Below are 16,071 nucleotides of genomic sequence, written 5' to 3'. Positions count from 1 at the left end.
GACCTTATTTGAAGTACTAAGGAAGCTAACTCAGAGAACGTCTCTTATTAGTAATGCCAAAATTAATTTGATTCAGAGAAAGATTAAATCAAATTTAAAAAAGTTTAGCGATTCTAAACTCTACCTGGTCTTCTTAAAAATAATGTTTCTGGAATAGGTTTCACATTTATACTTAATGAACAGTTTGGTTCTCCTGGTAATAGTAGTTAAACAATTGCCCATATTTCCTTCCAATCGAACCAGTGTAGCACTATGGTAGCATGTGAGAACCAGAAAGTGAACAGAATATATAGTGAGATGAGCATGTAAACTTAGTATATTCAACATTAAAATGATTTCAGCATTTCAAAATGTAAGTAACACCAAGAAAGAGATGCTTTTAAAAGTAACTTAACCGGTCTCTTTGGATCAGTCAATCAAGGAGTTAAAATCCCATGCCTCAAAACTGATCAGAATAATCATTTGTTTCCCTAGAACCTTGTGGGATGAATTTAATCTGGTCCTCGAGCTCCCGCCAGGGAGTGGGATCCAGGGCTTGTCCCACTCCGGTGCTCCAATTGGGAAGCAGGGCTGAGGGCTTACCCTACTCTGTGCGGCTCCCAAAAGCAGTGGCATGTCCCCCCTTCAGCTCCTACACCTAGGGGCAGCTAATGGGCTCCACGCGCTGCCCCCACAGCTCCCATTGGCCGGGAATCATGGCCAATGGGAGCTGCAGGGGTGGTGCCTGCGGAGAGGGCAGCATGCAGAACTGCTTGGCTGTGCCTCCACGTAGGAGACAGAGGGGGGACATGCTGCTGCTTTTGGGAGCTGCTTGAGGTAAGCGCCGCCCTGCACCCTTCCCGTGCCCCAACCCCCTGCCCCAGCTCTGATCCCCCTCCTGCCCTCCGAACCCCTCAGTCCCAGCCCGGAGCCCCTTCCCGCACCCTGAACTAATTTCTGGCCCCAATCCAGAGCTTGCACCCCCAGCTGGAGCCCTCACCCCCTCCTGCACCCCAACCCCCAGTTTCATGAGCATTCATGGCCCCCCATGCAATTTCCATATTCAGATGTGGCCCAAGGGCCACAAAGTTTGCTCACCCCGCTATAGAGGTAATATGATATTTTCTGTCTTATCTACCCCTTTCTTAATGATTCCCAACATTGTTAGCTTTTTTGACTGCCACTGCACATTGAATGGCAACCAAACCAAACAAAGAAAGACTGGGCTTCGCTATCTCCCTGCACATTTAACTTCTCACCAGGAAGGTGCCCTGGTCTCTGGCAACTCTGCAAGTCAACTTTTGCAAGTCAGTTTAGTCCTTTGGTCAGGGACTGCATGCTGTTTCTTCTCCTACCATTGGAGAAGTCAAGTCCTTTCTTAGAGCCTTGGACTCAACGCAGGGCTTTGGAGCTGTACTCCGGCTCCACTCCAGCTCTAGGCAAAAACCTGTAGCTCCACTGCTCCAGAGCTGCACTGCACTCCAGCTCCGGCCTCTGCTCCAAAGCCCTGTAAATTAGAATCTAATAAATTGTTTTATAGTTATTGGAAAATAGCTCCTCAATGATTAATTCCTAATTTAAAAGAAGTCATAGAAATACTTTTCTCCTACAAGTTACCATTTATGCTCAAAGCACAGAAATACCATACTGCTGTCAGAAAGGAATTCTGCACCACTGCGCAAGGGCAGAATTAATGTCCCCCGCAGATTTTTTTTCCTCCTGCATAAAATTGATTCTGAGACAGAGGTGAAGGGAAGCTGCAATTAGCCCTTGGTGGGCGAAAGGTGTGATATGGCACCAGAAGAGAGGGCGGCTGGCTCGTGGACCGGAGCAGCCAGCCATGGAGAGGGAGGAGACAGAGACTGCATTCCTCGGAGTGCCCCGCTCATGGGGATATGTGCAGATGTGCCTGACTGAATGGGAGAGGCTAGGGGACTGAATGGGAGAGGCTCCCCAATTCCTTAACAATCCCCCCCCCTCCCAAAACACAGTTCCATATTTCTCCCACCCACACCCAACAACCCATCAGGTCCACGCCCAGGCTCCTTCCCAGCAATTACTTCCCTCTCCCTCAGCTCCATCACCTCTGACTCCCCCAATCCTTTGCACCGTTGCTGAGGGGTGTGGGAAATACATTTTTCTATTGTAATTTAAATTAATTATTCAAAGTTCCATATTGATATGCCTAGTCAGGAATCTGTCAAAAAAAATTCCTGAATGTTTTTATCTGTATGGTCACAGATATACTTGCTGACAGGTATTTGGAAATCAATTACCAAAATAGTTGAAACTGGTGTGATTATATTGTGGTTTTTGACAAATAAAATGTGTAGAATTTTAAAATATTGCGCACTGAATTTTGGTGCAGAATTCCCCCAGGAGTTTTATATTCAGCTTTCTACCAGAGGTATGTACATGAGTTTTACATGTGTGCATTGAGTCTACACAAAATGGAACAAATATCCTACCAGTTAAGTTAAAACATGTTATCAGTTTGCATTACCACTGGCTGAAGTAAAGGACAAACATTTATAACTTGGAACATACATGAGGAGTGTCCACACCAGGCTTCACAAATGAACCAAGTATCTCAAGTTCACTGACAGTCGTTAACTAGAGGTTAAAAATAAAAGGCTAGCAAAGAAAAGTGCAAAAAAAAAAAAAAAAAAAAGGGGGGGGGGGGGAGTAGCCCAGGCTGAAGTTGGAGGGACAGTATGAGAGCAGTTATGCAGAGCTGTGAAGGGGCTTGAATGCAGCACCTGATCTGACAGAAAATGGGAAGCTAACGGATAAACTCCAAGGACTTGCCTTCACTCTGCTTGGTGATTACAATTGAACTTGAGGTACTAGAGGGTATCTTCCCTGCCAGAGAGAGCCCAGGTGAGCAGTACCCGAGTTATCCTAGCCTGGATACGAGCAGCAACATTGCAAAGCCCTTACATGAGTTACTGCATCCTCACCGGTGCTGCACTTGTGTGTGTTCCTAGCATTTCTGGGAACACATCCCATGGGTCTTTGTGCTGCAATAAATTGAGCCACTCTGATTCTTGCCCGGTGAACTGGGAGAACTAGTCTGACCTTATGGTCCCATGGGGGAATTGTGGGAAAGCATTGGAGGACTATCAGCACTGAAGTGATTTAGCCTGTGTCCTCACTGCAAAGTGGCCAAGTTACTAGCCCGAATAGAATGGCACCTGGGCTCTAACCCATACCTCCAGACAGGCCAGCTAGCCTAGTTGAAAGCACCACTAAACTTGGGTGAGAGGGCTGTGTGTGTGTGTGTGGATGGGAGGGTAGTTGAGGTAACATCTAGGTAAGAGCCCAGGTGAACTCTGCAGTGAAGACATACCCTTACAAAAAGCTAGAGAGGCAATCCCCATGTTTATTCCAGGTTACAAGCATTTGTTCTTTACCCTAGGGAATCAGCCTATTTGAGCTATTCCCATTAGTTATACAAGAGTAAGCACCTCTATACAGGTAGAATTATATACCAGGGGCAAGCAGCAATGATAGAGCAGTACAAAAAACTGTGTTTAGATAATGCTCAGTGAAAGGATAAGGGTCTGGACACAAATTTTAGCTGTACAGAAAAAATTATACCAAGGAAATTGAATACTTTTGTTATAGTTGATTAATTTAGGCATACCTTATGCTGTCTGTTATTTTACATCAGTTAATACAGCACCCCTAAGAATACCTTAAATCATTAGCAACTTTACAGGACATTTTTTCTTTCAGTGTATACTTAATCATCTTTAATGTATTCTCCCACTATGGTCATTTGTCAAAACCACAAGCGATATTTTTCTTAAGAAAATAAACTTTTTTCAAATGACTCCAGTACTGTTTGATGTATTTGTTACCCTTTAACTTTAGCCAGAGTTTAAAGTAAAATTAAAGCAAGTTCTTTAATGTGAGAATCAGACCATAATTCAATTCCAAAATAGATATGAACTGCCCAATTTAGTACCCTGTCTAGCGAACTACAAGTTGTAAATTTTGTTTAGGTAAGATGGGAGGGAATAAGGACCCACCTACAATACAACCATTTTATGAGACCAATGGCCCCAGTAACATGCTACCAAATCATGCTGCACCCTTGTCAAGTCTCAGGCTGTAGCATGATCAATAGAGAGTTTGGTCTTGTCCACACAACCAAAATCAGTCTGTGTTTTAGCAATGTTGGGGGCCCTACCCCAATTAACTGAGTCACCCACGGTAGTTATTGTAGTGAAGGCCCTGGATTAGTGCTCATGTATAACTGCTTTTATATATAATTCTAAATTAAAAATATAAATATAAAGAAATATAATTCCATATGGTAAAATCCTGACCCTAGTGAAGTCATTAGCAGATTTGCCATTCAGAGGGGCCAGAATATCACCCATGGTAGATACATCCAGCAAGGCACCACCTATTCCATTGCTATGTTCCACATCATCCTTTTGTAGAATTATCCTGACTTAAACCAATGATCAGGTATTTAAATGGACACAGTCCAGAGACTTGATAAGTTGTAACACAGGAGAGAGTTCCAGTAAGACTTGCAGCTTCTTAAACAATTAAGTAATATACACCTCTACCTCGATATAACGCTGTCCGAGGGAGCCAAAAAAAAAAAAATCTTACCGCGTTATAGGTGAAATTGTGTTACATCGAACTTGCTTTGATCCGCCTGAGTGCGCAGCCCTCCCCCCCTCCCCCCACCACACACACACACACACACACCCCTCTCCCGGAGCACTGCTTTACCGTGTTATATCCGAATTAGTGTTATATCGGGGTAGAGGTGTATGTTGAGTATCATCTGATCATCAGCCCTTCCCAAGTGCTTAACATAGGAAATAATCCACCAGCTATGTAGTGAGGAAGAGAATATATATATTTTGGTAAAATTCTACAATTTCAAAAAAGGTATCTGGTGTCGTCTTTTTGTATTTGCCAGTTTTATTGCCAAACTAATACTTCCTTTAGCTGGTTACCTTGTGTCTTATTGATAATTTTAATGGTAACTAAGTGAGAATTATCCCAGCACCCAATATTTTAAGCTGCTCATTCACATTAAAAAAAAAAAAAATGTTTAACAAGAAATTTCAGTCTTAAAACAATCTAGTAGTTCCAGCCCACCCACACAAAAACACTTCAGTAAAACTGTCTCGTAATTCTTCAGTGAAGAACTCTAAATAGCATAGTCTGTTCTGAAAAGACTAATACATGTGCAGTTTTTTAATTTTACAATTCTATTCAGTATTAATTGAAATTGGAGAGAATGATCTAATCCCAACAGGATAGGTAACACAGCCAAATCTGCCAGAACAACTGATATCAAGGAATGGATTGGTAGACATACCAGTTGTGCCTCTGACAAAAACAAAGAAAACAGGGACTTTAAAACAATCATGTCTAAGCTATGGTTTGTGGAACTTTCAAGTCCCTGAGAGTTTCATGTTCAAGCTCGTACAACATGGGAAAGAGGAACCCACAAGGACAAAACAACTGGAAACACCAACAAGAAACCACGTATAGCTTCAAGAGCTGTTCCATGAGACAAAAGAACAAGACCCTTAAATAGAAAGGAACCCAAAGACAAATTTTGATAAGTTTCCCTAGTGAAAAAAGGCCAGGAAGATCAGTACACCCACAGCCTATTCTGCTGGAGGAAACTATATGCCTTCCTTAAGCTAGTGTTCAGAGGATCATCTAGCACAGGGGGTCAGGACCCCTCAGGGAGGTCACAAGGTTATTACATCGGGGTGGGGGGTTGCAAGCTGTCAGCCTCCACTCCAAACCCCGCTTTGCCTCCAGAGTTTATAATGGTGTTAAATATATTTTAAAAAGTGTTTTTAATTTATTCGGGGGGGGGGGGGTATCATACTCAGAGGCTTGCTATGTGAAAGGGATTACCAGTGAAAAAGTGTGAGAACCACTGATCTAGCAAAGGATTTGAGGGTTTGCTGAGGCAAGTGAAACCCCCGACCTCTCTCCCTACTGCTTATCAGAAGCTTGCATGACTTCAAAGAGAGACATTAGTAGTCTCCTGTTCATTTGTACAACCAGCAGCAGCTGCCCACCTGCTTCACTGGCTGCAGGATACTTGTCAGCCAGACAAAAGAGCTCAAATTAGAAGAACAGGTGCCTGATCTGCCTGCCTCTTGGACCCTCCTCTGCAGTTTGCCTTTTACCAAGCTGCTAAGGTTCATAGCCAAGGCAAGAAATGTCTAACCCCAGAGGAGTATGGCAGCTGGCTCCAACTTCATTGAAATACTTAAGGGAGGGCCTTAGTACCTCTACCCACCCCCTTTCCATACCTTCAGAGTGCTGAAGGAGATGCCCTTCCTCACTTATTTGGTCCTGCTTAGATCACCAGGGTTAAGAGTCACAGCACCCTCTCTTCCTCTCAAGCAGTCTTTGCAAAAAGCAGGTCCACTTCCCTTCCTCCCACACCCAAAAAGGCAGGGTAGAAGGAAGAGGCAGGGTAGAAGGAAAAGGCAGAGAGGGATCACCTTAGAATAGAGAGGTATGTTGTTAATGAGCTCTATCAAGAAAGTGGTGATTGCATGCTCCTCCCACCACCATCTCCCAATACCGAAACCAAACTCCCCTTCTTCACCAAGTTTGTTTTCAGTTTGGAGGGGGTGAAAAAAAGAGAAACATTCCGCACTAGAAGGAGCTCAAACACAAGTAAAAAGCCACAGATCCCTAGATCTCAAACTTGCTACCAGATTCATGCCGTATTCAGTAGCTACTCTCTGTGCCAACTAGTACTTCAGAAACATGGGCACATCTACACTAAAAGCACCTCTGTCACGCTTGACTGAAGATGCTACCTACACCAACCTTCTCCCATTGGCATAGTACCCAACCTCCAAGAGGCAGTAACTATGTCAACAGACTTCTCCTATCAACTTCGCGCGGTTTATACCAGGGATTAGGTCAACTGAACTGTGTCGATCCAGGGTGTTGATTTTTCCACACCCAACAGATATACTGACCTAATTTCCTACAGTAGACTTGGCCGAGTCTTTCCCTCTTAGCCATCATCTCAAATCCTCTCTTATATGCCAAGACAGGAACGATAGTGTTGTTGTAGTGTTCAGAGTCTGATGCCTCAGGATCTGACTATGGTTTGCCTAGACTGGGAAAATACATTTAAAAACGTGCCACCTATCACCACTTTGCACTAGCACAGACAAGACAAGTTGCGTTTAGCTGTTTGCAGTCATCCCTTGCAGAAGTACAAGATTAAAGTTGTGCTTTGACAATGTGGGGTAGCTAATTTTCCTCAATCTAGAGTAGTGGTTCCCAAACTTTAACAACCTGTGAACCCCTTTCACTAAAATGTCAAGTCTCACGAACCCTCCCCACCCCCCCAAAAATGAATACTTCCAGGGATTTTCTCCTTTACCTGAGTATATGTTATAAAAGCAGTGATCCTGGAAATATAAAATTTGTTTTTATGACATGCTTATTACACACTATTATAATTTATCATTACATTATGAAAACGGCAATACTCTTCCAAAAATCTCGTAGCTTGTATCACTTTGAATAAGCTTGTTATAAGACAAGGCTCCTATGTTTCATCAAGGAGTATCAGATGTGAAACAGCATGAAGGTATTTAAGAAGCCAACTCAAAGAGTTCCTCCTACACAAGCATTCAGGTCTTGAGCAGTCCAGGCAAACAACGCACGTTACAACAAAGCTTAAACTTGTTCTTCATAATAATTTTAAGAATACTAGCTGCATATTTAATTTTTAAAAACAGCAAAAAAGTATCCCCCTCCCTTTCCATTTCTTATAAGGAGCCTTGAAGTTTAAACCTCCTCAGTGTGATAGATATGCTTGCTTTGATCTGCTTAGCTCTTGGCAATCCAGTGGCTCCAGGCTGCTGGCCCCATGTTGCCCGGGTTCCCTAGGGATCCCCCTCCCCCCCAAGAACCCCCTGTAACAGTTTGCGAACCCCAGTTTGGGAACCATTGGTCTAGACAAACCCCCAAGGGCAGTCCACATTACAGGAGGCCCTGCAGCTATGCCACTGTAGTATCATAGCGTAGACATTTCCTACATTGATGTAAGGGGTTTTTCCCCTCCATTTTATGTAAACCCAAGCGCTGGTAGCTAGTCAATGGAAGAATTCCATCTCGTCACATCTACACATTGCCTTAATTACAGTGTTCAGGAGTGTGAATTTTTTCATATCCCTGAGCAACGTAGCTAGGTAAACCTAAATTTTAAATGCAAAAAAGGATAGTAGGGAGGCTGAGCCCTATGGAAAACCACAAGTTTGTCAACTAACATGTTTACTTGGTAGATGGATACTGCACAACGTTAACTCTTGTTAACAGTCCTTGGGCAGACATATCCCAGGAAACATTGTGGAAAACAGGCAGCAACATAATTTTACGATAGACCTAGCACTTGCCCCAAGGAAAATAAGTGTTCATACAGCCTGATGTCTGCTTCATGAGGACACTGGGCCAGCACATCCTTCCGGTGACCAGTCAGCTAAAGCATGCTAGACTAAACACTGGCATAAGACTAGCGAGGGCAGGTCCTGAAAACAGACATTTCTAATTGCAGGGACCCATGGATACCCTAATTATTTATGAAGATGGACATTGTGTTGTTTCATTTGCACTAATGCAGCATAGGATGTGATTACAGTGGACGAGTCAGGATTTTCTGGAGTTGGTAACTAGCGGTTTTGCATAACCAGCAAAGATTATTTAAGGCTGGTTCTGACCAATGGCAGATACAATGCCTAGTTCCAAAAAACTGCTCAGCTGCCATGCATATCCCAATGCTCCACTGACTTCAGTGAAATGTTAACAGGTAACAGTAGCAAACAGTTGAAGTGGAGGACTACCAAAGGGTTAAGCTGAATCCAATCTGAAATGAAACACCAGATCAGAGGTTGAAGAGGCTCCCCCTACTAGCTCCAATAATGAGATGCAGCACTTGATATCCTTCATACACTAGCTGATGAATCGTTATTAGTCATTTCTGATTTGGGCTTTCTATCTCTGAGTCAGCATATTTAAACCCTCTACTAAATGGGTAAAAGATTTATAAAAAAACCCATATCTTACACATGTTATTAGTCATATCTTGATGTTATCTGACTTAATCTCTTTCATCTTCTATATCATCTCACTCAGCTTATCCAATAAAAACAATCATCTTTGTGATTCTACTCAGTTCATTTTGGTTCTTATGTAATATAGGGTAGCACTTTCAAAAGCACACACTGAAAGTCAATGGGCCTAACTAGCCTAAAGGTATGTCTACGCTGCGAAGATAACCCCACAGCACTGAGTCTCAGAGCCAGAATCAACTGACTTGGGCTCAGACTGCAGGACCAAAAATAGCAGCATAGTTGTTCCTGCTCAGGCTGGAACCCAGGCTCCAGATTGTTTCCCCTTACCGGGCACCAGAGCCTACAGTGCTATTTTTAGCCCTGCAGCCCAAACCCTGCAAACCCAAGTAAATTGACCTGTGTTCTGAGACTTGGTTTTTCCCTCTACAGTGTAGACATACCTTTAATCCCTTCTGAAAATGGGACTTGGGCTCCTAAGTCACCTGATGTAATTTTGAAAATATTACTTTAAGACTGTGTTGCTATGTAATGGTTGCAAATACTGCAGGGGAATAGTTTAAATGTAATAAAAATTCACTTGATTATTTCTTTAAAGCATTTCTATTAAATTTAACAACAAAACTTTGTGCTTATATAGCTCCTTCTATCTGAGGATCTCAAAGCACTTTACAAGTATTTGGAAATTAAGCCTTCCAACATACCTGGGAAGTATCATCACTGTTTTACAGATGTGGTAGACAGAAGCACAGAAAGATTAAGATCTCAGCTACACACTAAGGGCTTGTCTATAGTAGGATTTAAAATTATGGTTTTAGGAGGTAACTCATCCTAATGTTCTTAAACTGTGTTAAAATCTACACTGCCTTGTCTACAATAGTGTTTTAGAACACCACGCCTTTAACTCCCAGTCAAAACACACAAAAAGCCTAGCAGAATCCCCATTAGTAATCACATGCTTAATAGTTGGCAGGGCGGGACCCAGATTAAGCACTGTCTGGTGACCCAGTCCCACCACAATGTTAAAACACAGCTCTTTCTTGCTGTGTAGATGGAAGTGAACTGTATTTTTAGCATATACTTATTAGACAGAGGTAGATCTACAAGCACAGGTTACAGGAACCCCACTTGTAATGTCAAGCTGCTAGGAAAGGGAAAGGATCCAGGGATTTCTACAAGGATCCTGTCCTTAGATCCTGCTCCTACATCAGTTTCACATAAAATTTCAGCTCCACTCTACTGTGCCACTGTTCCTGCTGAAAGGAAGAAGAGGCTTTTCCAAGTCCTCCTACCCCCAAGAGCTTCTCAACTGCTAAGGAAGAGCAGGTCACTTCTCCAATTTCCTAAAAGCACCTGGCTATCTTATTTGGATGGACAGACAGTCTGGGGGGAAAAAAAAAGGGGGCACCGGGGGAGAATCTTAACCAACTTGACAGATCAGGCTAGACAGCAGCACAAAAACAGTCATCAGAACATCAAGAATTATAGTTGATACAAAACACATTCCTCCTATTTGTGTATTAAGTGGAAGTTTGTTAATAACTAGCTTCAGGAAATAATATAGCTAAAAATGCTCTGAGAAAGGTCTGCAGAGATACAGACTGAACTTCTGTGGTCACTATTAAAACGGTTACAAATCCCTTTGTAAGTAATTAATGTGACTACACTATTCCATATACTAAGTAACAAACACTAGGTAACATGATTCATTTGCAAAGGCAAAGCAACCAATATGCTGCTATATTCCTTATAAAAAACATAAAAATGAAGGAAATACGATGGTTACATTTTCACAAAAGCAAAATTAGAAAGATGTTAATGATGACTGTTGTAATGTAGATTATAAATAGGCTTGGAAGAATTAAACTTATAAGTATGTCAGTAAGTGTTAAGTTCACCACATACAATGAAAAAAGTATTCCCACAATTATAACTGAAATTTACAGATAGGCCAAGTAAAAAAAAAAAAATGTTGCTTGAGAACTTGAGTATGATTTAAGGCTATTTATTTCATACATTTTGGCATGTGATGTTGACAATTTGTATTTTAACCATTAAAGCTTTGAGTCTCAATGTCTAACACCATTAAATAATTGTCTGACCACCACTCCCATCCATAACTTCCCACAACTGCCAAAATTTAAGTCAATAAAAACCTAAAAAAGGCAGAACCACCAAAACTGTGGGCAACTGTGAAGATTTATATTGATAAAAACTGCAAGAGTGCTTAAAAACATCAATATTATCCATCAAAATTATAAAAACAATAAAAATCAAGTTCTGCCATGCCTATTTATAAAGAATAGAGTGAAAATACAAGGAGACTGCCATTGGAGTGCCCTATAAAATAGAGCAGATGATACAACTGAAAGCGACTGGTACTGCCAATACCAATAATATCCAAACAGGATTTCCATTTCTCTGCTTCTAACTTTGAAGTGTGCTATATTTACATGAATTATAATTAAACACAGATAAATGGTTCCCTTCTCCCAAGCATTTTTTTTTTTTAAATAAACAGCCCCACCTTCTATATTTTTGGACAGACTACAGTTCATCACAAAGACTGATGATGTAGACAGTGAAATGGCTGCAAAAATTATCTCAGTCACTGTAGTATGCCTTGAAGTATGTCCTGAAATGGAGACAGAGGGGAAGAGACCACTTTGTCATTAGGTTACAAGAGGGCATATGAGTAGTGGGAAGAACTACAAGCAAGGACTACCCATAAATCTTGGGCCATCTGGGTCAACAGGCAATTCCCAAAGTATATGGCATGCCAAGGGCCCTTTATGAAGTTAATTATAACACAAACAGAAAAGTGTTTTTCATACTAACAAGGTACATTGAGGTGGGGTCCAAGTGACTCAAAACAACAGTATGGAACACATCAGTGTTTGTTCAAATGTAGGGGGATGAGGTGGGTTACTTTCATTTTGGAGAATCTGTTCTCCTAAAAAACAGACTCTAATTCGTAATGTCTAAATATATGTTAGAACCATCCAGGGAAGCATCAATGCATTTGCAGGTAGCTTCATTTGGGTGCTTGGCCTTTTTACTGCCTTCAATTTCATACCCTTCTTGGGAAGAGCATTATTCTCAAACAACATTAGATCTTTACAGATGGTACTTGGAGGGCATTTATAAAATATTTGATATGGTCACTACAGCGTCCATGGATAAGAAGCATAGGGCCTAGTTCAAGGCTACAGGACATAGAAATGAAAACTGAAAAGAGAGACATCTAAATGTGTCACTGATCATAAGCAAATTGCTTCATCCTTTGCAAGAACAGGATTTTTCCTAGTTGGAAGATTGGGGGGCCACAGAAGTGTCTCAATGCATGTCACAAAAATGGACAATCTTTGTTGATTTGAAAGTATGGTTCTACTTGGAAATCTTAGTGACTCTTATCAAGAATGCTCACTTTAGGGTGAAAAAAAAAAAAATGTTTCTCTAATAACTGCCAGCCCGTCAAACTTCTCCTGGAATTTGAAAGTTTCTATCTCCTGCATCATCACAAATAACAAAAAGTTTTTTAGGATAGATTATGCCCTCAGTGATAGCTGTACAAGCCCACAGTCTTCAGTAGGTTTAAGCAGGGTATGCCTACAGGGACATGAAGCGTTCTTCTTCCAGTTTACTATAAAAAAAAAAGGTACTGCTGTAAATAGATCAGTGGTTCTCAAGCTGACAGACCACTTGAAAATTGCTGTGGGTCTTAGCGGACCACTTAATGATCTTTCCAAATGTTGTTCGTACATAGATATGAGCCCATTAATACTACATAAAATAGGTGGTTTGATTTAGTCTCCCAGAAATGCATTGACTAAACACCACCAAATCAGCAATGAATGAAATAGCCTCAAGAGATTCAAATGCACACAGGATTTCTGGCCTCTGACTTCATCAGTTTCCTGTCAAAACTTCAGCCTTCTCTAAACTGGCTTTTGCTACACTGGCTTTCAGTGTTGCCTTCTTTCTCATATACCAGGGAATGAGAAAAATATTAACCATTATAAACGTCTTCCATGATGACTGCACTGTATGTAGTCCAGAAAATTTCTTCTGGACTCAGTGATTCAGATATATGATTGTTTGTATATAAATACTAAACAACAAGAGCTGTAAGAGAAATAGGGTGGAATTTGATACCTAGTATTCTTCTGTTTGGAAGGCAGAGTCATTGGGGCTCGGTAATTAGCAAGAGCTTCCCCTCCTCCCTCTGCCCCCTGCAATCTCCAAATTGAGACAATTATCAAAATAAGAGGCTGTATCCTAAATGGATACAGCGAGAGAAGTTTTTTTGTTTGTTTGTTTTTTTAAAGGCAAAACCACACACCACACAGTTTGTTATGTCACTTAACTTTTTCCTTCCCCTGAGCAGTAAAATTATTCACAGTCTCAACAATTGAGCCATTTTCCGTCCTCACTTTTAAAATACCCATTTCTCCACAATTTTCAGAGTTGGGGGCTTGGGGGAGGAGAAAGATGACTGGAAGATAATTTTCTCAAGGCTGAGGACTAGACCAGACAAGACTCCTTAAACTGTGCGTATGTCTATACTACCTGCAGAATTGGCAGGCAGCGATCAATCCATGGGGGGGGGGGGGGGGGTCAATTTATCTAGATGCGATAAATCGACCCCCCAAGCACTCTCCCGTCGACTCCTGTACTCCACCGCCACGAGAGGTGCAGGTAGAGTCGATCGGGGAGGGGCAGCAGTTGACTCACCGCGGTGTCGGTTTAAGTACGTCAACTTCAACTACATTATTCACAGTTATTCATGTAGCTGAAGTTGCATAACTTAGATCGATCCCCCCAGTGTAGACCAGGCCTGTGTTAATACCACTCTCCATCAGACTAATGGGATTGCTGTTAAGCATTACAAGACATTCTTGTCTCACAGAGCTGAGCAAACTACATCTAAAGCACTTGCTAGTTTGAGAGAGACCAGGAATCAAGGCTGTATGTAGCTGTCTTCCACCAAGGTGTGTGGAACACTCAACAGGCCATGTTCTACATTTCTGAACTGTGATATTTTCCGTTTGTTTTGATTTCAGTTATCAACACACATCCCAAAAGTCCTCGTAATATCTATTTATCTCACAGGGTTTTTCCACCATGAAATCACATACCTCAACCATTTTAAAGTTGGTCCTATGACTTCAATGCATTTAGAAAGGGAGTGTTGATTATTCATCGTGAGCACACGACAGGAACAGCTTTGTAATGTTTGGACTATATTTTGGAAAAATAGTTGTGTACTTTAAAGCATGTTTGATAACTACTTTTTAAGACATTTATAAAACATAGAAAAGCAATTTTGAAACAAGTTCTATTTTTGGCTCATATGATGTTTTAAAAAAAAAACCCTCTGCTAGTAGAGTTTTAACATTGCTAACAGGAAAGAGACAAACTAGACCCCAAAAGATAGTTGCATTCTTCAAAGGACTAAATTAACAGCTTTTTATGTGTGATAGTCATTGTAATGTTTAATCAATCAGCATGAGGCAACTGAAAACAACAGCAAAGTGTCAGTCTTGTTCACCAATCATTTCTACATTACAAAAGAAGCTTGATAACTAGTGGGAACTCCAGCCTTTCTACAAAGTGTTTCTGTGCTTAAAGCAGTGACAGAAGAACCCAGAGATGAACTGAAAATAGCAATTCGTCCATTTAAAAGCAGCATTCACCTACCCAGATCACCCCCCTCCTTCATCCATTTAAAGGTTCCCAAGCTTCTCTTTTTACTGTTATGGTTACAGCGCAGAGGGAAGAGTTTAAACTTGGCAAAGTAACGTGTAACATCTGTAACCACATTTGCCTTGTGGGCATCAGAAGATGAATCCCACATTCCTGCCTTTGAAGCTATTCAAACGGCAGCTAGCAAGGAAGGGAGCTCAGAGAGGAGTTTCCTGGCTCTCTCTTGTCGAGCAGGGGCCAGGAACTCCCAGCGGAGGGAGACATTCAGGGCCGCGGCAGGCAGAGGGCAGATGTCATGTTTTGGCTGCCAGCGCCCCTGTAGGCGCCTCCCAGCCGGAGGTAGGTAGCGAGGTGCCCGCACCGACTCCCCTACACGCACGGCCGGGAGCTGGGACTTCCCGCCTGGGCCCCACAGCAGGCAGGACCGAGGCCCCGCAGGCAGCGCGTCCCCTCCCGCGCCCCGGGGCGGGCAGGACCTCCCCGCGCTGCGCCAGCGGCAACTCCCGGCCCAGGCGGCGCGGGGGCTCCGCAGGGCCGCCCGCCGCAGCGGGGCCCGGCAAGGCCACTCACCGTCTCATGGCAGCGCGGAGGGAGGAGGCGCGGGGCTGCGGCGGCGGCGCCGGGGCGCTAGAGACCGGCAGCCCTCGCCATGGGGCGGCGGCGAGACCTCCCCGCGCCGCTGCGCTCTAATCACGGCGCTTCCTCTCGGCCAAGCCCGGCCGCATGCCCCAGCCCTGCCCGCGGGGACTCGGCGGCGGACGAGGGGGAGCCAAAGTTCCCAGCGGCGGCAGGCGGGGCTGGGATGCTGCTCCTGCGGCGCCAGCGGGAGGAGGAAGTGGCTGCTCCCCGCTCTGCCAATGGACGCCCGGCGCTGTAATTAATAACCAGGCACCAGGCACATCATTTCCTCCCGGCACAAACCCAGCGCGCCGCCCCGCCTCGCCCCCTGCCGGCCGACCGGCGCAGCGCACCCTGCCTGGCCACGTTCGCAGCCGGTCGCCCCTCCGGCAATGAGCGCACCGTGTGAGTGTAAAGTCACCGGTGCCGGCCCCAGGGCAGACACGCAATGCGGTGTAAACCCGGCTGATGTGGATTGAGTTTAATTCAGTCCGCCTGAGCCATAGGCGCCGCCGCCTGTTTTAAGAGTGCCCCTGCCAGCCCCAAGCAGTCAGCAGTGTTGAGTCAGACCCCCAGAACTCATGGCATTGACTTGAAAAGTAAGAATTTGTTAACGGAAACAAGGAGGAGTCCGACCCACGAATGCTCATGCCCAAATAAATCTGTTAGTCTT

General features: G+C 43.3%; 1 protein-coding gene across 1 annotated transcript in view; it reads right to left on the bottom strand.

The window, feature by feature from the left end:
* Positions 1 to 15,542, bottom strand: part of ACVR1 (activin A receptor type 1) — a 97,092-nt gene extending 81,550 nt beyond the window's left edge. The window contains exon 1 of the mRNA XM_054044183.1: positions 15,351 to 15,542. Coding sequence (XP_053900158.1) covers positions 15,351 to 15,358 — 8 coding nt within the window. The 5' untranslated portion in view covers positions 15,359 to 15,542. The remainder of the gene's footprint in view (positions 1 to 15,350) is intronic.
* Between the last annotated feature and the right edge of the window lie 529 nt (positions 15,543 to 16,071).

The sequence above is a fragment of the Malaclemys terrapin genome, chromosome 11, assembly GCF_027887155.1.
Source record: "Malaclemys terrapin pileata isolate rMalTer1 chromosome 11, rMalTer1.hap1, whole genome shotgun sequence".
Classification (NCBI taxonomy): domain Eukaryota; kingdom Metazoa; phylum Chordata; order Testudines; family Emydidae; genus Malaclemys; species Malaclemys terrapin.
The sequence above is the reverse complement of the archived record's forward strand: the minus strand, read 5'-3'. Positions and strand labels throughout refer to the sequence as shown.